We start from the raw sequence: 22,970 nt of genomic DNA, 5'->3' as shown, positions 1-22,970 counted from the left end.
TCTCTCTTTTTTCTTGATGTTCTTGAACAAAACTTGAGTTCACATGAGCATCTGAGATCTTCTCCCAAGAATATCTCTTCTACTGCTGTAGCCATCCTTCCACATTTCGTCTGTCTGTACCTCTCAGCACTGAGTTTCTTATATGCTGCTAAATCTATTGTTTCAGGTTATTCCCTGAATCAGTTTTACCAAGTAATAAAAGGCCATCACTAGGAGATGTGTTGCTTAGCTACTGGCCTGGGCAGATGGTCCTCCTGGAGAAATGCCAGCACCCCATCAAAGAGCCTGGTTTTGGGCAGAGAGGATTGGGCAAGTTTAATGACCCATGCTCATGTGTTCTGTATCCCTGCTTCTTAGAACTACTGAGGGGGAGAAGCTACCATAAAAGATAGCATTTCGAGAAGTTATTAAAAATGGACTTTGTGGTTTGATAAATGCTCTGGAGAGTACCCCTAATATTAAAATGGAAAAAAAACATTCTCACTAGGTGAGCTTCCCACTAACAAATCCCTTCAGGGAATACATTAGATGACTAGATTAAGTAGATGCCCACATTGATAGGTATGTATATATATCTTCATGGGTGGGTGCATACAGACTCTGTGAGTGTGTGTGCTTGTGTGACACTCTGTGTGTGTGTAATACAGTAATAGAAAAACTATCAAACCCATTTAAAATGAAATATTATTTAATTTCCACTGTATGCATACTTCCAATGGCCTTGTAGGATTTATGGATTTATTACTTATCAGATGAGAAAAAAACACTCCTTCAATTCCATGTTAAGATTGCACTATCAAGTTGCTATAGCACTGAGTGCTATTGATTTTTACCTCATGATGAATGTTTATTTTGCTGAGAATAAATAATATTAGAGTTTTATAGAGCAACCCTCAAAGAAGCAAATAAAAATGAAAAGAGAGAAATCTATTTGTCTAGTAAATTTCTCATACATTCAAACAGTCAAGATGTTTCTAAGATGCAACAATTTAATTTTGGAAACAAGTCTGAAGTGCAGATAGCTGGAAAATATTTTGTTTAACCCAATCATGCTTTGGAGCTATGCAAAAATGGGTGGAGGAATCCAGATTGAGATCCCGACTAATAAACAATATGCAAAGTCAGAAAGTATAATTTGTGTAATAGGAGATAAGAAAAGAAAACCAACCCCAAAACATTATTTATTGGAAGCCTGGCATTAAGAACTGATAACTGGAAAAGGAAGATCTGTCTCCTCAGAAATGAAAAAAGAAAAAAATAAACCACACAAAACTTATAAAATTTGCATGTGAACAATTTAAGATTATTCAAATATTCTTGACTATTTTTAACTACAGAATATAAATTATTAATGTAATTTGCAATATTTAATTCATTTTGTGCAGTATTTGCATAAATTAAATGCATGAATGTCTGAGAAAGCTCTAGTAAACTCTGTCTGCATTTGCTGGGGTTTGTTCTGGGTGTTTGTTGTAGCAAATGGCTTGAAGGAGAGAATCCACCAACAGAGATGCAAAAAGCCTTTTCCTCTTCCTTCCCTTTCTCCTTCCCCTCCCTCTTACCCTTCCCCTTCCCAGTACTGAGCAGGAGGCCTCAGCAAGGTGTACAGATGCCACAGGTCCCAGTGCTTCCTCCCCAGCCCAGGCGCTGGCAGGGAGCACGGTGCCTGCTGAATCTGGCCTGAGGCAGAGTGGGGGAGCTGAGAGAATAAAAACCTGAGCCCTAGAAAATCCCCAGTGATACACTGTTTTAGAGGCTAACCTGCATGAATCAAATCATGAATACCATTTGTGGGCCCTATATGCACATATACACTTTTTTTTTTTTTTAAAATTTTGATTGACTGAGTAGTAAGGTACTCTGAGATGCCACAGTCATGGCACAGGAATGGTCTCAAAAATCATCTAGGATGGTGGTGACCAATGACAGGACGCAAGAGAATGGCCTGAAGTTGTGTCAAGGGAGGTTTAGGATGGAAATCCAGAAAAGGTTCTTCACCCAGAGGGTGGTTGGGCACTGGAACAGGCTCCCCAGGGAAGTGGTCACAGCACCAAGCCTGACAGAGTTCAAGAAGCATTTGGACGATACTCTCAGGCACATGGTGTGACTCTTGGGAATGGTCCTGTGCAGGGCTAAGAGTTGGACTCAATGACCCTGATGGGTCCCTTCCAACTCAGCAGATTCTGTGATTCTGTGATTACAGTTAAGGCAGAGGCAGAGGCCAGAGAAATTTCCTAGAGATGCAAGAAAAATCATCTTCCACAAAATATTTGAATCTGCTCTGAGAGAAGGACCACAGAACCTGATGGGAAAAATCCTGGGGAGATGGGTGCTCAGATATTCGTGTCTGTAACTGGGGTCTCTGAGCTTGGGAGCCCCAAGTGTTGCATTGGCAATTCCCCCAAGCCTGTTGCACACCTGGGGATGCCATATGCCCTTGTACTGTGACAGGATTTGCTGGGTGGTGTTGGCCCTACAGCAGGTTTCAGGGTAGGAGAGCACTGAAGTCTGAGGCTGGGGCTTGAAGACCACAAAAAGGAGGCAGATGAGACTCTGCCTGTCTCTCTGGGGCAGATGTTTTATAGAAAGCAGGAGAAAATAGGGTAAGTGAATTTTGGGTAAGTTTCCATTAGTGTTTTATGTTTTAGATGTTCTAAAATGTTATCAAATGTAGTCTTGCTTTACATAGTTTAGCTTTAATGTGCCCATTAACATCTATTTTATGTTCCAGCTGACATAGTCATGTGTTTGAACACTAACTTTGCAGTTTGCTCAGCCTTGCATGCAGACAAAATGAGCAGAAGTCAATTGCCCTGTATCCAACAGATTTCTGGTCAGAGCAGATTATCCTTCAAATCTAGGTCATTAACATGTATTTGTCTGATATAAAACACTAATGTGCCGTTCCCACTGATAAACTGGCCAACCTCTGCTTTCATTGGAGAGAAACTGGCAGAAGTTACCCAGGAGCAGTCAATTCTCCAGACTTCACAGTCTTGAGAGGATTTAATATCCAGTCAAATTATACCTAAAAGACATTCATAGATCATTGTGTCTGGGTATTTTTAGGTGTAACTTTCATTTAAAGTTAAGGGAAACCAAGATACTTTGTCAGGAATTGATCTGCTGCCTTTTAGTAGGAATGATATCATAGCATCTATGCTTTGTAAAACAGCAGTTCATCTGGTTCTCCCTCCCCCAAAATTAAAACATTAATTATATTATCTATAAAACATGGAATTGAAAAAGAAATTTTTATTAACTGTGTTTGTAAAATTGAGAAAGGAAATACTTGCTTTACTTAAGAAATTATTATTACAAAAGAAATTATTATTTTTTTTGACAACTCAGTCACCCTTAGTGACTATATAATCTTTATTATTAAAGTAATCCTTGAAAAATTTAGATTCCACTTGTAGTTTTTTTCAAGCCAGGAAAATATTTTTGCTCACAACATGTTTAAATTATGTTAGTCTTTCAGTTGGATAATGTTCAATTCCTACTTGAAAAGGGCGAAGCCACATTAACTACCATTTCATTATTGTATTAACAACAGTTCACTTGCTGTTCTTACAGACTGAGTAAGTAAATCACTCATGCTTCAGAGATTCTTCTGCTGTTTATTGGAGACAGGAGATATTACTAAACACAGTTTTCAAAAACAAACCTAAATTTGTCCATTGGAAACCCTTACCAAAGACAATGATGACCAATTTCTCTGCCATTAATTAAAATGCCTGTGCTATTTATAATACAAGGTCTGTTTTACTTAGATTTTATAAGGCATGAGGATTCAAATGAGAGCAAAAGCAAACCTCAGTGAGCAGGAAAATCACTGTTAGGAGTGGCAGAAATGTGGTGAACACCACTGTCACATGCAGAATGGTGGGTCCTGATGAAGTGGCATGATGCAGTAGGATTAGTCAGAGACTGCCTATTTTTTTGATTAAACATCTTGGTGAATATTTAGGGGAAACAATATTTAGACCAATATTTAGATTCTTGGAAGTGTTTGATATCTACTTTGGGCAGGATAGAGCTGAGAAGGCGAAAATTTTACATCACCTTCTGTTCCTCTGAAGTTAAGGAGGAGTGGGAATGGCATATGGCATAGGTGAGCTGAGATGCAGAACTCTTCCAGGTGTAAGAAATCAGAAAAGTTTGTTAGTGGCCTTGTATTATTGCCAAATGCCACCAGAGCTTGTTCCGTCTTTCGTTTTACCCCCAAATAAGAAATTGGAACACACAAGTTTACTATGTAAGATTCATCTCTTTCTGTATCAGCAGGATTTAGCCTCAAGGTAGAACTATGTGTAAGAAAAACATGACACTCAAAATACTAAAAACTATGGAAATTCAGAACATTTCAACATTGGCACCAGCTCCCAGCATATTATCAAGAGGTGGAAGACCTGAATTCCCACAGAATATGCTGTATTTGGTGAGAAGGAATGGCTTCTGTTCCAGATCCTTTCTCCAGCAGTGGTCAGGCATGGATATTGTATTTAAAAGCTCCAAGACAAACCTAGAACTTCTCTGTCTTGGGAAAATAAGCAACCAAGGGTGTACTTTCATATGAACCAGGTTGCAATTTCAATAACTGCACATGGACCTTTGGATCTGTGTCTTTCGCTATTTTCATCATCTGAAATGGTCTCACACAAAGATTTGCACACAGAAATGAAAGATAACTTCCTTTGAAAAAAAAATCTGATCTCCTTCATGGTGTTACTATGTTTTATCCTATATTTGCATTAAAAAAAAAAAAGAAAAGAAACCAACAACAAACCCCCCTAAACTCATAACCTACTAATTTTCCTTCTATTTCTTAATTTTCTCTATGATTTTATGATCCTGTGATATCATCCCCCAAACACAGCTTTTCTAAGATAAAGAGATCTCATCTATTTTCTTCCTCCTCATACCAAAAGGCTTTTATCATCCTTGCTGCTCTTGTTTGTATTTTGTCTAATTCTGCTATGTTTTCACTAGGTTTGAGTGACCAGAAATGCCTTTTGTGTTCAAAAACTGATCACACTGTGAGTGGATAAAATGGCAGAAAGACATTTTCTGTTCTGTTTGCCCTTTGCCTGACTGCTGCTTAGCAGAGGACTAATGTTGTCAGAATCATCTATGTGGTAACTCCCCAAACTGCCACCCAGAAAAAAAAACCCAACAAAACAACAGTTTTGAGCCCATTACTATCTGTGTGTAATTAGGGTTATCTTCTGCAATGTGCTTTACCTTGCACTTATCAACTCTGTACTTCATTTTCTGCCATTTTGTTTCTTAGTCACTCAGCTTTTAGAATCCTTCTGGCTTGGCTTTGTCTGCTTTAAATATCCTGTTTCACTTGTGTACCTCCCTTGGGAACCTTTCTCCCAGCTCATTTAGAAATCAGTTCCTTCTTATTGGTTCTCACACAGATTCTTGGAGGTTCCCTCCAGCGAATCCTTCAGTTATGAAATCCATCTTTTAGTACCAAACTCCATTACTGCCCTTTAAACAGTTAATCTATGAAAGGACCTTCCCTCTCGTCTCCTGACAGTTAACTCTTGTTAAAAGGCTCCTGTGAGGACCCAAAGGGGACTTGAAAGTCCAAATATGCTTCTCAGCTGAACTACCTCTGTCCGCATACTCAGTGACTCCTGAGAATTGAAACCATGTAAGCACAACATTCTGCAAAACCACACCATGAATTATGTAAAGTACTGAGAGATGGGAGATGTCTCAAAGTTATAAAGATGATTTAGGAATGAAACCTCCGAATATATTTTAGTGTCTGTTTCCTATTGATTCCATTTTACATTCAAGTCTGAATTGATTGTGAGTTTCTAACTTTGTGCTTATGAATGCCAAAAGGAAAATTTCTCTGATGTTCTCTATCCTATACCTAAAATTAATCATCCTTGTCCTCTAAATTTAATTAAACCAGATAGTCTTTTAAATAGTTTTTCCACCGTATGTTGGAAAAAGAGTAGCAAAATTAAAAGAATAAATCACATCAGAGAGTAAATTAAATACACTGTTTGAAGTCAGTCTCTCTCTCATTTTCCTCATTGCTAAAACTGAGTCAATGCTGACAATAGGCATTTAAAATTGGTGAGGACAAAGCACTTCCGAATGCATTGTACAGAAAGTTGTGCATGGAAGGCATTGAATGAACTAGGTTTTCTAAAGTGTTTTCCCCATTCCTGATTGCTTTGGTGTGAAGCTGATAGTATGAAATACATTCTAGACCTGATGGAGTAGAAATAAAAGTTTCACAAAGATGAAAGATGAAGAAAGAAAACCATGTCAGAAGCATTATCCCCCCATTTACATGTTTCCATGTAAAGCTACGTCACGAGAATCTAAGGCCATTACTTTGTAAAACACAGAAAATTATTAAATTCATAACGGGAAATTAAAAATTGAGGATAATATGCAAATCTTGTTTGATAAAAATTGTTTAAAGCCTGTTCATTAAGACACCATAAGATGATACACATAAACCTATGTTGTTGAAAAGCATCTGTAGAAAGAATTTACCCAAATCTCAGGAAATATACTTAGTTTTCAAAGGCTAATTCTTCTACAATACTCAGGGTGTGGACATCTGAAAGAAAACTATCTGAAAGAACACTTTCATCTTGCTATTTTTTTCTTTTCTGTTTCTCATCCTAACTTTTGACCCCTTTCCCTATGCCTTAATCAAGGACAAATGGAACTATGACTACATATTATGTAACACTAACTTCACATCCCTTTAGAATGATAAAGTTAATGACTTCAATGGCAGTGGATTCTGCCACTCCAGTTGATGTCTGGTGGCTTCCAGCTACTCTTTGATTTTGGTTTTAAAATCTGTAAATACATAAATAGTCTGGGATTTTCGTAAGGTAGATCCTGTCCAGTTTAAAATTAATAAGTTTTAGGTGTAGTCTGAATAAAATAATGATAGAGATGTTTGAAAAGTTATTGGGACTATTTTGCCATTGACTAAGCTAGTGAACAGCACAGGCTGAAGACTGTCATTAGATGAGTCTTCATGGTAGATATGTCAGATGATATGAACTGAAAATGACCTTGAGAATGAAAAGTCACCCTGCAACACCCCCAGACGGTACCCTTGGTAGGTTGCCCAGTAGTTCACCAACCCTCTAGGTTAAAGGAAAACATATCCACTACTTAAGGAAAGGCACTTGAAGTGAGTTTTTCATCTCACGGTTTGATTGAAAAACATGATTGAAAAAACGGTTCTCTTTGTCAAAGTATATAAATTTGGTTTTCTTTCTCTGTGACTATTCCCCCAAATCCTTTATATGTAACAAGATGTTAGAAGATTATCTGAAATTTCAAATGGTAGTTTTGTCACAAGATTATTGTGTTTTACAGACAGCTTTTTTTAACTACATCCCTACTGCTTAAGTAAATCACATGAGGGGTTTTATTGTTTCTGAGACCAGGTATCACCACATGACTCATAGCATCAGTCCACAGTGGATTAGGTTCATCTGAGAGAAATCTTGTTGGCTTGGTCCATGGCAGAGTAACCTAGCCCACAGAGTGAATAATGAAGTTCCATCACTTGGGTTGACCCCTAGCTCCCCTCAGCAGTTCTGATGAGGTCAGGTCTTGACTGTGAGACCTGGCAGTGCTCAGGGTGCCAGACTGCAAAGCCCCTTCAGCTCCTGAGGGATTTTACTGTTGAAAACCCCATGGTGGTTATGGAGCTGCAGCATCTCCATGGCTGGAGGTGGGGCTGTAAGGATCCTGACTTTCCTTGCTTCTGGTGGCACTTGACGATCACAACAGCTACAGCTTAAGTGTCTCCAGTGCTGTGTTTGTATAAGAGAGTATTATCAAACACAGATAAGAGAGTAATATCAAACACAGAAACAAGTGGCAAGGTAAAAACACAATGCCATTCTTGTAATTACTTATTTAGTCTTTGAAAAAGATTTTTCTGATAAAGGTTAAAAAAACCCCTACATAAACACATATTTTTTTTGCACCCAGCAAACAACTCCATGTTGGGAAAACAGGTAACAAACCGATCCAGAGATTTATCAGGGAGAAGGAGATTAAAATATGCTCAAGCAGAGAGGGAGACCAAGCATGCACTCCTCATACCCCAGGTGAATGCTGTACCTCTTGTATCCAGGGTAAACTGCATCTACTGCAGTCCTAAACAAAAAACTAGCATGAAGACTGGGCATGCTTGTCTCTGGGTTTTATGAGAAAGAAGTGGCACAGACAACTGTCTGGTGGGAAAAGCAGGACTTTAAATCCCATTGGGAAATCAGTGGCTCCTTACAGTTAAAGGCTGGGTGCTGAATACCTGGAAGAATGTGATTTAAATATCCCTGTCCCTAATCTCAGATGTCTTCCCACTCAAGTTGCCACAGTCTAAGCTCAAAAGGAGGGCTGTGACATTGAAGATTAATTCCTCAACCCCATGTGACAAAGCTGTGACCCAGCAGGGCACAGTGGAAGTCAAGACTCTCCAAGCCTGCATTGAGCTCAGCACATTTTTTTTCTTTCTTCCCACAGATCTCTCAGGAGTAACAGAAATTAAATTTTTAAAAAATGAATGAAGTACATATGGCAACACAGCTGCTGAAAATCTGTTACCCTTTTTAATCACCTCTCATGTCCTGGGCATGCATTTTATCCTTCAAACTCAGTAAAAGGGAAAGCTCTGAGAGGAAGGCATCTCCCTGTACTATTGGGGGATTTGTAGTGTTACTAAGTCATGCAAGAGAAGCATTGCCTATAAGGCTATGCAGAACTTAGGTCTCAATAGGTTCATCTTCAAAATACTTTATGTACTTACAATTACTAGGACAAGCAGAGTTTTCACAGAGGTACTGCAAAATGCAAATAAATAAAATTAAAAGAGGAGAGGACCATTCTTTTTTTAATGATGGTGAGCTTTGGAAATAAAAAGTTTATAAACCCTGGATAAATGCTCAAAGAGCCTTGCACTGAAGTGGCAGGAGCTCCAAAGCACTGTTTACTGCCTATCCTCCTTCCATAAGCATTCAATGCCATAAGCAGTCAGAGTGACTATTTCTCATTTGGTAGCCTTGGATCACAGTATTGGTTATTCATGTTTGCATGTCAGGTCCAAGGTAAGGAGAGCAAGTTGGATGATATATTTAATTCCAATGATGCAGTTGGGGAGACAGAAAAATGCAATTATTGAAAAAGGTGCTTCTGTGAAGGAGCAGTGATTTACATCCTGAATAGGTGCAAATTATCCTCCCTTCCTAACCCCAAGTTCAGCCAATATACTCCTTATTCAACACCTTGCTGCCGTGATGCTTTTTTTCTTGCAGTCTTTGTCTTTTAAGTTCAGAAGTCTGTGGTTTATTAAGAGATATGAGGGACTACTCCGTGTGAGGGAGTGGGCTCCCTGTGAGCACAAGAAGTGGTCCTTTTCAGTCAACAGCGAAGTGTCTGTTGGTCAAAGAGAGGGCCTTTAACTAGGGCAAGCTGCTGAACCTACAATTCATCTCTGGAATGAAAAAGAATAGAGCTGCTTTCTCTGTTCATTTTGAATCCTTCATGGAGAGCTGCCAGCAACTGTTAACTTGTGTATTATTGTGCTATCAGACAGGAGAAACGTCAGTGAGAATTTACTAGCACAGCCACAAGCCTCATCACACAGTTATCATAGCAATAAAGTACAATGGTAGTTACTCACCTCTCCAGAAACAAATATCACCCACTCAGACATGAGAGAGAATGGATTTCTGCAAGATGCTGCTACATTAGCTCACACTATTGCACCCAACTCCCAGTTACCACTAAATCCGAGTGCCCAGTGCACTTTGAAGTATCAGTTGTCAGAGCACTCCTCCTCCTTGTTTTGTAGAGTGGAGATGAAGTTGCAGTGTTGTGGTTAGGCTGAGCAATGGAAACACATTGCCATGAGCTTGGGTCCCTGGATCACTGGGTCATTCTATTCGAACTGCAACAGACTCCCTGATGCCAACATGACCATGTTTCCTCCCCGCAGAAAGCCCAAGGAGAGCAATGAGAAACCTGTGGAGACAGATCTCTTCCCTGTGAGGCTGGGATACAGCTTGCTGTTCAGGGCACTTGATTTAGTCATAGCTAGGAAAATTAAAGCTCTGATTCACAAACACTAGAAGTCACCTAATTTCCACATATTTTTACGCGAATTTTAACTGCTTGTCTTTGAAACCTGGACTTTGTATCATAGCTTAACCAGCTAATTTGCTGAGTTGTTTTGGAGGGTACACCTCAAATACTCAAGTACATGGCATGCTTCAATAGAAAGGTGATTGTGTGTCTTATTTGTCTTCTTTATCTCCCAGGAAGATGAAGTCGCTCGTGACAGTCGATTCAATTTCAGTGGCTATGGCATGGGTCACTGCCTCCAAGTCAAGGATGGCACAGCAGTCAAGGCTACTCCACCCAACCCACCTCCAGCACCACCAAAGGATTCAGATTCGATCAAAAAGAAGTTTGTTGACCGTGCAAAAAGGATTGATACAATATCCCGTGCTGCATTCCCACTCGCCTTCCTCATTTTCAACATCTTTTACTGGATTACATACAAAATTATAAGGCACGAGGACATTCACAAGAAATAAGCAACTCTAGTTTGCCAGGACTTCTCAGCCAAAGTGATCCACATGTAAATAAACAGTGAAATGTCTTTCTGTCATTTGGACTAAGGATTTCTTTCCCACTCCCCCAGAACACTGGAGAAAAAAATAGCAAAGAGTAAAAGAAGTATAGAAGGAAAAGTGATTGCATGACAAAATATGCTGTGACACCAGTCAATGAGGTTCCCCCTATGTGCTTTCAGTGTGTTCTTCCAGATTCAGCATTGACCAGACATCTGTAATTGGGGCCAAATTTTACTCAGCTTTATCATGAAGATATTATATTTCAGAACAAAAGAGAATCAGAAAACAAACAATTCTCCTAAAACATCTACCATGAGACTATGGTGGCTACAGTACAGTGAGTTATAAGAGGACCAAACTTTTTCAGGATAATGTTGCCTTTCTATTTGAAACAAGTCTACTGAGCTACATTCCATGACCATGTCTGTAGGTAGTGGTTTCACCAAGGAGTCCTTTTGTGGGTTGTAAATTATTTATACTGAGAGGGGAGAGGAGAAAAAAAACACAAAAAAAAAGATTTATACTTTACTATCCTTGTGGGTGTGCATTTTAATATTATCTTGCTTTACTAGAATTGTAATTTCCTAGTTGAACTTGTGTGTCGTGTGATTTATTTGATAGTTGACACTCCAAAACCAGTGAAACTGCCTGGTTTATTTTTGTTGGGAGACAGTGCACTTACTTTATTTTATTTCTGCTGATTTTACATGCAACTTGAGGTGCCAAACTGTATTTTACCTATTGTGCTACCCTGTACCACACCACTTAGTAAGAACTTGTTTCCTCAAAGGTGTAGCTCAGTTTAGCATTGAGTTTCTATTACCGTTCTCATTGTAGCTGCAGTCAATAGCTCTATAGGTAAACACAACTTGTTTACAGACCTCTAATTTATATCTTTACTCAAAGTGGCTATCATTTTAAATATCATTAATTAACCTAAGAATTTTAAAACTGTACTGTGATTTTCAGAACCTGTTACCTTTTGGTGCCAGATCTGCATTATTGAAATCCTTGCTACGTGTTTTAAAGTAGAAAATTAAAAAAAAAGGAAAAAAAAAAGAAAAAAAAAAAAAGATGGTATTTTTGCTTACATGGAAGAAGACAACCTGTAACATAAGATGAGTCAAACATTAAAATTTTACACTTGCTGTAAAAGGGTTTATTAAAAAAAGGTATTTGTTCAATTTCAATAAAGCTAAATGTGGTACTAACATTTCTTTACTCTTTTCTTCATTTGCTGCAGCAGCAGCAGCAGAGCTGTTCGTGCCACAGCCCAGGTATTCCACTGCTCTGTCAGCAGAAAGAGGGTGAAAAGCATCCTTCTGCTGACCTGGCTTAGCACGCCACATTTTGCTATCTATCCTGCAGCAAAGGGGCTATTGCAGCCCCCGGGAGTACGTCAAGGACTGAGTCAGAAATGTGGCTAAGATATGATGTGAGAATTTGTAGAACATTTGCATGTGCTGAGCCAGGCCTTTGGGAGGAGGCACACTGCTCCCCACTCAAGCATCCCTGCGTGGCAAGAACCACACCTCAGCTTCACACATGCTGTGCCTGACTTGGAGGTACCCTAAACTTTCTCCTGACTTTCTTACAGCTTTATCACTTTGGTGAGCTGAAGGACACGCTGAGATGGCCTATGGCAGGTGCCTCTTATAGACATGGTAATGACCCATACTTTAAAAGTCTTCCTTTGTGTGGCCAAAACACACATCTGCAGAGCTGCCCAGTACAGACATTTTTTTCCCACTCCCCTAGTGAGAAGTGGTACAGAGGCATACTGTACCTGCAGCACTTCTCACTCTGCTTTCACTCCTGGAAAAACTTCTGCTGAGAGGTTGTGCATACAGGTTCCACAGCCTGTCTGAGCCTGTATTTGTGTGTCTGAGTGTCTGTGTCTGTGTCCCCATCTCTCTCCACCTGGCTGCCTGTAACTACCAGACTTCGTTCTAAGAGAGGAGAGGGAATCTAGAGATCTTGACAACTGATTCTCAAACAGTTATGTAAAGTAATGGTTCTCCTTAGCTCTGTGGACTCTTCTGTCACTTACACCTGTGATGGAACTGGTCATAGTCACTTCCACCTCTTTGAGACCGTGGATCCAGATGTGACTGATACCCCCAGAAAGGGGAACTCAAGACAACTGTCCTAACTATTCTGCTTGGTAAAACAAGTTTCTGATGCAAATTTAAGCATCATAGTATTTGCAATTTTTATAGTATCAGATTTGCTTTTATTTCTTTTTAAAGTGGAACAGTATTTGATTAATGGATAGAACAGTAGAGGAAAACCCCAACATAATCCTAGTCTCATGACCTTTAGCAAGGTGAAGATAGCCAGCTGTAAACTGTGTTTGTGTGGGAAGTTAGGAGCCTTCACTGGTACATAAACATTCAGAACTCACTTTTACTAGTTCCTCATTCCAGTTTTAAATGAAGGTGCAATGCCATGATTAGTGTTAATCATCAGTGTTCAGAGGTCAGAATGTCAGAGCCTATTGCTCATAGCTCCCCCATATGACCACAGACCATGGCAATAGGAATGCAAAACTATTCTCAGCTGATGGATATCCGTATTTCCCTTTCTGTGGTGAAGCTCATGTGCCTCCGACACCCCCACTACAAATTCAGCTGCGCACTTTGCAGTGCTTGGCTATTAGCACTGACTAAATAGTTCACTGAAATATTTTGCTGATCAGATTTGAGGTTTGCTGACAGCATCCATGGGAAGATTGCTCTGCTGTTGACCTGTATGTAAACTTTGGTCCATTCATGAGAATAATCGGTGCACAAATTCCAAATAGGTCTCTGTCTGTCTCTCTTTTGAAGAGAGAAATTATGACTTTATGCCAATTAGTCAATTAGTTGTGAATCTTGAAATTATCTAACTAAATTTTAGATACAAAAGATGCATGCCAATGGACAAGGCCCACTGAGCACAACAATTAGGAATGGTCACATGATACAAAAGAGTTCTCAGCATGCTGGTTAGTGGCCTGTGAACTGTCTCACACAGCGGTGGTTTGATACCGGATGGCTGTCCAAGAATGTTCTCTCAAAGAACTTGACTGGCACCAGAAACTGGCCAAAAAACGGCCTGCAGATAAAATGTCAAATAACAAGGAATAGCAGGACTTACAGAAGGAGGCCTTCCTAAGCAAATTCTCAGTATGGTTAGCAGAGAAACCAGACTCAAAAAATGGTAACCTTGCACTCAGGGAAGCAGCAGAATTAAAGCAGTTTCATTTCAAGACACCATTGCAAGAAGAAAAAGAATGGCTTAGAAAATAAATCCCAGACAAACAGCATTTATGAAGCAGGAGACACAGTGGGATGGAAGGAGAGAGACCCAGGATTAATTCTGAAGAGCTTCCAGACATATTGGAAAACCTACATGTTATAATTCTAGCTGGAAAGATAAAATTAAGCCCTAGGGCATTTAAACTACTTGCATTTAGCTATAAAATAATTACGATGACTTCTAATTTATCAAGAAAGCTTAAAAAGCTTTAAGCATGTCTTTAAAGGAAGCAGCATCCAGTCAGGTCATTGGCATCCTGTTGTTACAGGCTGGACCTGAGAGGTTCAGTACTCAAGGAGAAAGGTTTAGCCGTCTCTCATTGGATAGATGCTGTCAGGGGCTGCAATAAAGCCTAATTGATAAAGCAGATCTTTAAAAAAACCTTACTGCATTAGGAGGAAAGTGAAAAAAAAAAGTGCAATATGAGATGAGAGATCTCTCTTTGTTACTCTTTCTTGCTTTTTTTTCCCTTTTTTTTTTAGGTAGCAGAGCCATCACTTGTGATTTACTGAATCAAAGGTGAAAGATGGTGTAGCAATAGAGGCTTTTGGAGTATCTGATATGAGATATCAGCATTCATAAAGGCTAGAGGAGAACTCCAGGTTACACAGTGTTTCTGGGGGCAGATTTTTTCATGTGCTACAGAGGTGTGAGGAGTAAGGGTGAACCTCATCCACAGACACTGAGACTTTCTCACTTTGATTCCCTTCTTTCCCAGCACTAGATACTGAAAGGAAAGAGCTGATGGAAAAATAATGTTTGTCTACTGAAGGCTGGACTACTACAGCTCTTCATCTTTGTGTAAAGCTGCCATTGACATTGGTGGCACAGGAGCTGCTGACCAAACATGAAGCACCAGCCAAAACTTACAGCCTTTCGTAGCTGACATTACTAAAAACATTGTGGAGGAATCAGTAACTAAGCTTTGAAAAGGCGTGGGCATTTAATGGAAAGGACTCTAACTGGGCTGAATTGGTATCTTTGACTCAGCAACAGGAGTGTGCATCTGCACCTGGAAGTCACATTTCATGAACTTTTCAAAAGATCTGACTCTGTCCAATTATGACATTTCTGTATTTGGAAATATATTTCTAAACACACAAAAAAATATATTTCATGTGTGGATGTATATGTATATGCACAGTTTTCTAATCCTTATTCCTTAGAACACAGCAAGGAACAAAGAAACAAAAGCTTTGTACAAAGAATGAGCTTTGTATTACACAAAGTGCTACGAAAATAACTTTGTTTAATATACTAATTTTCATTATTTATAATATAGTACTTCATTATCTATAAGATAGTATCTGTGGAAAATTAGTTTCTTCCAGACTTTGAAAGTAGTTTATTCTAATTATTTTTGACATAGAAGTTTGTGTCTTACAATGTTGTAGAAAACTAGAAAACCAAAGGCTGCCTAAAGGAATTTCTGCCTGGGAAAATAATCTGAGCGAGGACATGCTTTCTCCATAAATGCCCCTTACAGATTTTGCATTAAAATTTAATCTTCTCTAGTTTAACATGAAGAGAAAAAGAAGATTTTTATGCCTCTTGAAGATACCTTTGCTACTTTTGTAAGTCAAATGTCAAATGTCATCACATTTAGGGCTAAGCTGCAGAACAAGAGAAGTTTCACCATTTCCAGACAAATTCATCAATTCAATTTACTTTCAAATCCAATACAGTGCTCACTGAAAGCATACGGGAAAAAAAACAAACTTCAGTAGCTTCTAGATCCGTTCCTAATGAAGGATCAGTTTCCAACACTAAGAACTAGAAATAATCTGGGAGGGAAAATATTTAGAGTGGATTATCTCTTTGCAGTATCCTCTCAGAAGGAATAGAAACTTGAGTCAAAATAATTAGGAAACATGTCAGATAATAATTAGGAAAACTGACTCTGTGAAATGCATACACTCAGTTCTTTAAGTTACCACTGAAACAAATATGCTAAATTAATATCTTTGTTATGGAGAAATGCTGTGAGGCAATATTCATAAGAAAGTAGTGAATATTGAGGCTCCTGACCACATTTTACTTGTGCTAAAAAATGGGATTTTACTGGGACAAATTATACAAAATCCTCTCTAGTCATCTGAACAGCTGTATAACTGATTCAAAAACAGCTTCTTCAGATTATCATAAGGCCTGAATCTGATTTTCAGCATAGTGGATTCCTGTTGTGGGGATGGTGTACAGTGTGTACCGTTTCAGGAAGATGGCAGCTGGATTAATCCCTCCTTGTTCCACAGGAAAACCAGCAAAACTGGGGGGGAATATATGAACAGGGGGAATACATTCCTTAGCAGTGTGTAGTGAAAATGCCTTTAGACAGAGGGGTTGAAGGATTCACAGATTTCTACCTTACCTTTGCTTTGACATGAATCCATTTTCCCTAAGGTGATGAAGAGTCCGACCCTTGACATCACAGGGTCAGGCCCGTGGCTGGACATGTTTGGAAATCACATCTTTATCCCTTGGCTCCTGGCAAAATGCCTTCTGTCAGCTGCAAGTCCTGTTTGCCTGCTGCAAAGGGTCTCTGGAACACAGCAAGCCAGACATGTCCTTGATGAGTAGCTTTGAAGGTCACTACCCAGCACCCCAAGGCTCCCAGGCAGGTACACGAGAGCAGAGTAGAGAGGATGCATCACCAATAAGTGGTGTAGGAGAAGGACCACATGTGCAAGGATGCCAGAAGACCCTCTGGGCTCACAGGTTAGGTTTGCAGCACATTACGAAGCTGACCATGTTGTGGGTGCTGAACCTGATTTCAGTGCAGCTCAGAGACCCCTTTCAGCCTGTCCCACCCCCTGAGATGTTCAATGGGGTTGCAGTTGTGGCTGCAGAAATAGTTTGAGAAACACTGCAGCACTGAAAGACCTTCTTCCCCACTTTCCCTTCAGTTCAAAAAGAGAAAAGAGTTATGACAATGTGTGAAACAGAAAGTAAATCCAATGGATTATTGGTATTATCGGTATTTGCAGTGGTGCTGAAGACCTTTGTGTGGGGATATGCCCAGTAGCCTGGGCATTGCCTGTTTTTCCCTGACCCAGGTACCAGAAGAATGCAGTGAGGGATTTGAGGGGTAAAGTGCAAGAAGAAAGGGAGCTCAAGGGTGCTGGCAGTGGGGAGATGTGGGAATGAGACAGCCAACACAGACACCATCTTGGGCTGCTCTGCAAGCCTGGCCTGAGGTGAGATCCTACTGCGCCCAGTGCAGGGCCCCTGAGCAGGACCAGCCAAGGGGAACGAGGAAAGGGGACTCCCAGGGATGGGAAGTAGGCCAGTAATGGCGACAGTAATGGCCACAGAGCAGAGCAGTGGTGGGGACAAGAACAGACCCCACCCCAGATCAGACTAACAGGAGGGGGGAAAACTCATCAAAGATGAGTCAAGTCTAAAATATGTATTGACAGAATGTTTTCTGTCTCATCTGCTGGGTGCAATGATAAAAATGAAGACCCTCCAGGAAAAGACTTGATAGGGCACATGCTCCAAACAGGAAGAAGTCATAATGTTGCGTGTGGAACTGGAGAGAGGGTTTTCCAGTAAAAAAAATGAGAGCACTAGTCACTTATTCCACACTGGAGACACTACCTCCTCCTCTCTCTTCATTGTCAGGCAGCAATGTTATGAAAAGGCAGGAGTCTGGAAATAAAGAAGCCTGCCTCTGCATGGCTAAAGGTGTTCTTTTAGCCTTTGCTTGGCTTTTGAAAGGGACCTGTGCATGGCTGCATCTGGGGGAGACCAATGAGAACAGCACGGACAAATGTCTATAATGAGCTAATTAACCTTTAGAAAAGGAGAGTGAGTGCATTCTTCCTGTAATAAGCTAATGAACTCTGTCCTCTGGGAGAGATGAGGGACATCATCAGTGATGCATCTAACAAGGGTTACCAAAGATGCTCTTCAGAGGGATGAAGAGAAGGGCTATTACTGAGTCATTAGCTTAAAAAACAAGAGCAGAAAGAGCTGCCTGCTGAAGGAAAATTGGGTTGCCCTTACATATGTATTACATTACATGTAATAGGGCTCTGAAAGCATGTTATCTGCTTGGAAGAATACAAGAATTTCCCACTAACCTATGAATGAAGCAAAGCAAAAAAAAAAAAAAAAGTATCCTTTTCTTGACAATTTTTTTCTTGTAGTAGCTAAGTCAAACCAAAAGAAACTTTTATGCTGACCTTGGATGTTACAGGTTGATGGTGAAAGCTTCCGTATGGGCAAGGTCTCAGCCTACATCTTAGCTGTCTGCTGTTGTGGCACATTTGCTTCTCACTTTGGAGCCTAGTGACTTAGTTTCTTTGAATTACCACAATCAGAGGTTTCATCACTGATCTTTCTGATGTTGCAAGTGCAGTGAGTGAGGTCAAAAATGAAGAATTTGCTAAAGAACATTTAAAATTTGAATTAATTTTTCCTCTCATCAGAATCTGTGTGTATAACAGTGTTTCAGAGGCCTTTTCCAAGGGACACTGGTAGAGGCTACAGAGCATTTTAATGGTTCCTTTGATTTATTAACACTAGCTCAGTTTTTAATCTGCAGAAAAGAAGTGCTCCATTAATACATACAGTAACAGTTCACATTAAACATTCTAAATGTGACCTAATCTATTTTTAAAGGAATTAATTCCTTTACATTAGTTGACTTATTCCAGGAATCACCAGGGTTTAAAACATGAAGCCTGTTCCTGACATGCAGTGAGTTTTTCCTTCAACAGCTGTGCTGTTATTCTAGCTGTAGCTTTCTGTAATAATATCAGTGGGCAGGACTTGTTTTATTACACTAAGGAAATGGAGGAAGATATTTTAATATAAAGGAACTTTGCATATTTGCTGCTATAATAGCAGAGATAATTTAACTGGAAATTGATAGTTTCTGCAAATTGAAAAGCTTGTATGGCATTTGTGCACACACATACAGACACAAGCAAACCCTGTTCATTTTGATTCCTTTAATCTTATTACAGCATTTCTTTGACTGATGCCCCTGAAAATTTCATCTGCTACACAGTGCAAGCTAGCGTTGTAGCACAGATAAATATCTACCTTCTTTTTCTCTGACCTACATGTGGAAAAGGTCCAAAAGTTATCTTTAGCCTGATTAATCTAAGTCTGATCTGCTAATATGCTACCATGGATTAAATATATATATGTCATCTGAAATAGCTGAGGCACAGCTCAGATATCCTGTAAATGGCAGCACTCAGATGTACCTGCGGTAGGTTTTGCTAAGCAGGCACTCTGCCCAGTGCTCTCTGATAAGATTTCTGGGTCACATCTGAAGACTTTAGCAGAAAATGTGATTGTGGGTGCTACTGATAGACATAGTTTCTGCAAATTAAAATTCAAGCTGATCTTAATAAATCTGGAGGGAAACATTTACTGAAAAGCCTGGGGAGAGCTCTTCGACCTCTCCCTCTGCCTGGTGCTGGCAGAAGAGCCGCAACAATGCAGAAGGACCCCAAAAGACCCATTTGCAGCTGGGGAAGGTCCCCATGGCATTAGTCCCTGGGGAAGCAACCCCAACCTCCCAGATATCCGGCAGGGCATGGGCGTCCTGCCTTGCAGCAAGAGGCAGGTCAGGGGAAATCCAGACTACACTACGAGCAATGTTGATCCTTGGAACAGCCCAAGACAAGGCTACTTTACAAATGGTATATTCCTTTCATCACAACATGGTCCAATTGTCTTTTCAAAGTTTCTCAAGCCCTAATGTTCACACTGGTGTTATCAAGCTGTGGTTCAATGCCCACGTGGTTACACACTGGTGGTTTTTGCAAGTGCCTTATGCACATCTTATCTCTGTTCACCACGTATTGAGTTTACTATCTGCCCTCCTGGTTTCACTCCCTTCAGGCTGGATGGAAGAAGAGAGCCAGGTCCTCTTTAAAACATGACAGATGGGGAAAAACCTACCTGCCAACACCAAACCACACAAAGTGCTACTTTCCAGCTCAGCCACAGAGGCTTGGGAGTTTCCCTACGAGCTGATGAAAGGGTGAGAGGCTGAATTTATTTGCAGCATTACGTGTACAAAAAAAAAAGTGTAACTGAAAAGCAAAGAGAAGCAGGTGTTGGAGACACCTCAAAAAATCAAAGACTTCAGGGAAGTGCTAACAACAAAAGAAGAACTGAAAAAACGGAGTGGAGAAAAAGCCTCCTCTTGGTCATTCCAGTGGTGTTTTCAGGAAGACAAGTAGGTCTCCTCCAAGGATGTTGTCACCAATTGCTCTTTTTAATGAAAATTGCCTGGCAGATCCCCAGTATTAGCTACTCACTCAGAGGGGCTTTTCTATTATTAGGACAGTCAGCTGGGAGAATGGCCAAGGTTTATATTAGCTCCGTTACCAGCCAGCTTTAATGGGTACCAGAGAGCATCTCTGATTTTTGGAAGTATAAATGCATCCTTTGGACACTACTCCAGTGTTCCTCTGCTTTAAGAAGGTCGGCACTGCCTCCTCAAAAGAAAAATTAAAATTCTAGGCTGAAATCATGGAAAATCAAGGTGAATGACCTCAAGAGACTCCACAATCTACTTTGGCCCCGAAGAGGCTGGGATGGAGGTGGTACACTGTGTGTGTGTCCCCACAGGACCTCCTTTTGCTAATACTCTGTCTCATAGCAAGTTTTTTGTCCTGCACAATATTTTCTCACTTATACATCCCCATGAGGAAGAATCAGTTTCTCTTCACAAAAACTTGCAACATCATTAGTAACTTCTCCTGTTTCATGGGGTTTTACAAAAGCAATTCTTAAATTTTAAAACAACAAAGTCATTCAGCAAAGAAAGAGTTTGCTACAAAAAGCACTATTAAATTTCTCAGTGTTGAATATCTAAGCTATAGAGCATGAACATCTAAGCTATGGAGCATGCTCGGTTGAAGACTTCCTGAAAGCCTGTTGTTCCTGCTAATTCCTGTAGAACTCTTATTTTATAAACTACTGTGTGCCTATTCCAGGGTAGTGGCTTACTGGGAGATTTTTTTTTTCTTTTTTAATTATATGTTTCCAGTTCTAATCACTGGGCTTCAAGGACATAGGATTTTTTATTATTATTATTTTCATGCATCATTGGAGCACCTAAACAGCTTCCAACAGATTCAGAAAATCAGGCTGCCTGTAGTGAATGAATTCTTCAAAAACAGTGATATTATTAACTCTTCTGTGTCATTGAACAGACAAGCTAAATGCTAAAACCAGAAATTTCATTAAAGATTAAAGAAATATCATTTCACGTTTCACCTGCTCCATTAATATCAAATATGAATTCTATCTATCATGGCACAACTGAAGTGCAGTGTAAGATTTCAGATATACCATTATTCAATCTCTTTCAAAGAAAGAAAAAAAATGTTCAAAATCCTTGAAGAGCTGTGTCTGAGCATGACAATATGTTTTGTCTGATCATTTTAAGTTACTAAAGAATATCTTGGCTTTGTGATTTTTCAATAGCTCCCTTTCTTCATGCACCACTTGAAATATGTTAATGGAGACATAACTGCTAATGGAGACAGGAAATACCAAGCACTTATTCTCTGAGCATAAGGCCTCCAAAGACTTCTCTGTTGGAATACCCAAGAAATGACACATTCACACTCATTGAGTGCTTTTGGAAATCTCAGCTTTAAATATTAGGGTCAAACTACTTCTTTTACGCAGTTTTTCCTGATCATTTTCTTAGTTCCCTCTTTTTTTTTTTTTTCTTCCAACGAGTAGTTTCTAAGTAGACTCCTAACATTTTCCCTGGAGGTCAAAACCCCTGGGTGGGTTGCACCTTGCATCTCTGCAGTGGGAAGAAGATTGCAGAAGTTGCCTTAACAGGAAAAAAGAGAAATCTTGGAAATTATGCCTGTCAGACATTTTTACAAGAGCAGCATCCTAGCAAAAAGGCAAGTCTGGAAGGTTGTTCCACCATGTTAACATTCCTTATGTATCTCAGGGCAGAAGATTAAAAACAGACACTGAAATCTTCCCAGACAACACATCCCCATTGTTTCTGAATAATTCTCAGTGGAGGCTTTCAGGAAACTATCAATATCCAAAAAAGTATCATAGAATCACAGAATATGCTGAGTTGGGGGGGACCCATCAGGATAATCAAGTCCAACTCCTGGCTCTGCACAGGACACCCCAAGAATCACACCATGTGCCTGAGGGCGTTGTTGAAACACTTCTTCAACTCAGACATGATTGGTGCTGTGACCATTTCCCAGGGGAGCTGTTCCAGGGCTCAACCATCCTTTGAGTGAAAAGATTTTTCTTGATATCCAACCTAAACCCCCTCTGGCTCAGTTTCATGCTGCTTCCTCAAGTTCTGTCATTGGTAGCTCTCCCACAAGCAGGGTGTAGATCTCAGTTATGTCCTCTGGCTGGAGCTATGTATATATATGTGTTTGCCACATCAATTACAGCATTCTCTAGCAGGACCCATTGTGTGTTCTACCATGATTCTCCCCAGTCGCCATTTTTTGCACTTTCCCAGGTTTTCAGACTCCTCTTTTTTTCCAATGGCACATACTGGTGTCAGCATAGGACAGGCCCTGGGGCTTTGCATGGGGGGAGTGCATGAGCTTCCCCCCAGGGGAAAAGAAAACCTCTTGACAGCACCAGCATGCTTGTGAAATGACTGAGGTTTCTCCAGCACCCATCAGGACAATGCAGCCTGGATTGCTCAGCTAGCCTTTCCCTGCAGATATCCTTATCCTGGGTACGGTAGAACTGAGCAGCTTTCTAGTCCATATGTTTGTGCCAGATATTGAACCTCTATTTTAAGGAAAAAACAGCACTAATGAATAAAAAGGAAAAATGGGTAAAAGCATGCATTTTTATTAAGCTACAGCTCCAGGGCAGCTTTACAGAGACTGACTCTCTGGAGTACCAGGACTGGTTTTTAGTCTCCACTGCACTTTGGGGAGGTGGTTGCCAACCCATGGCTATATAGGACCTCACAGGTCTGTTCCTGCACCTCCTCACGGCCCTGGCCCATGGGAACACGACAGGTAATCCCAACATCCCCACTTT

At 40.1% G+C, this 22,970-nt stretch overlaps 1 protein-coding gene and 1 long non-coding RNA gene across 7 annotated transcripts in view; one reads left to right on the top strand and one right to left on the bottom strand.

The window, feature by feature from the left end:
• GLRA2 (glycine receptor alpha 2) overlaps nucleotides 1–11,859 on the top strand; it is a 128,451-nt gene extending 116,592 nt beyond the window's left edge. For all 6 annotated transcript variants that reach the window (XM_051794966.1, XM_051794964.1, XM_051794967.1 and 3 more), the window contains one exon: nucleotides 10,329–11,859. In XM_051794966.1, the coding sequence (XP_051650926.1) occupies nucleotides 10,329–10,607 (279 nt within the window). In that variant the 3' untranslated portion in view covers nucleotides 10,608–11,859. The remainder of the gene's footprint in view (nucleotides 1–10,328) is intronic.
• LOC127474361 (uncharacterized) overlaps nucleotides 1–22,970 on the bottom strand; it is a 51,993-nt gene that overhangs the window by 8,832 nt on the left and 20,191 nt on the right. The window contains exon 2 of the long non-coding RNA XR_007905824.1: nucleotides 16,315–16,485. This is a non-coding gene — a long non-coding RNA (uncharacterized LOC127474361). The remainder of the gene's footprint in view (nucleotides 1–16,314; nucleotides 16,486–22,970) is intronic.

This window comes from Manacus candei, unplaced genomic scaffold, assembly GCF_025592945.1.
Source record: "Manacus candei isolate 608988 ecotype Guabito, Panama unplaced genomic scaffold, ASM2559294v1 h1tg000041l, whole genome shotgun sequence".
In the NCBI taxonomy this organism is placed as follows: Eukaryota; Metazoa; Chordata; class Aves; order Passeriformes; family Pipridae; genus Manacus; species Manacus candei.
This window is presented reverse-complemented; position numbering and strand designations above follow the sequence as displayed.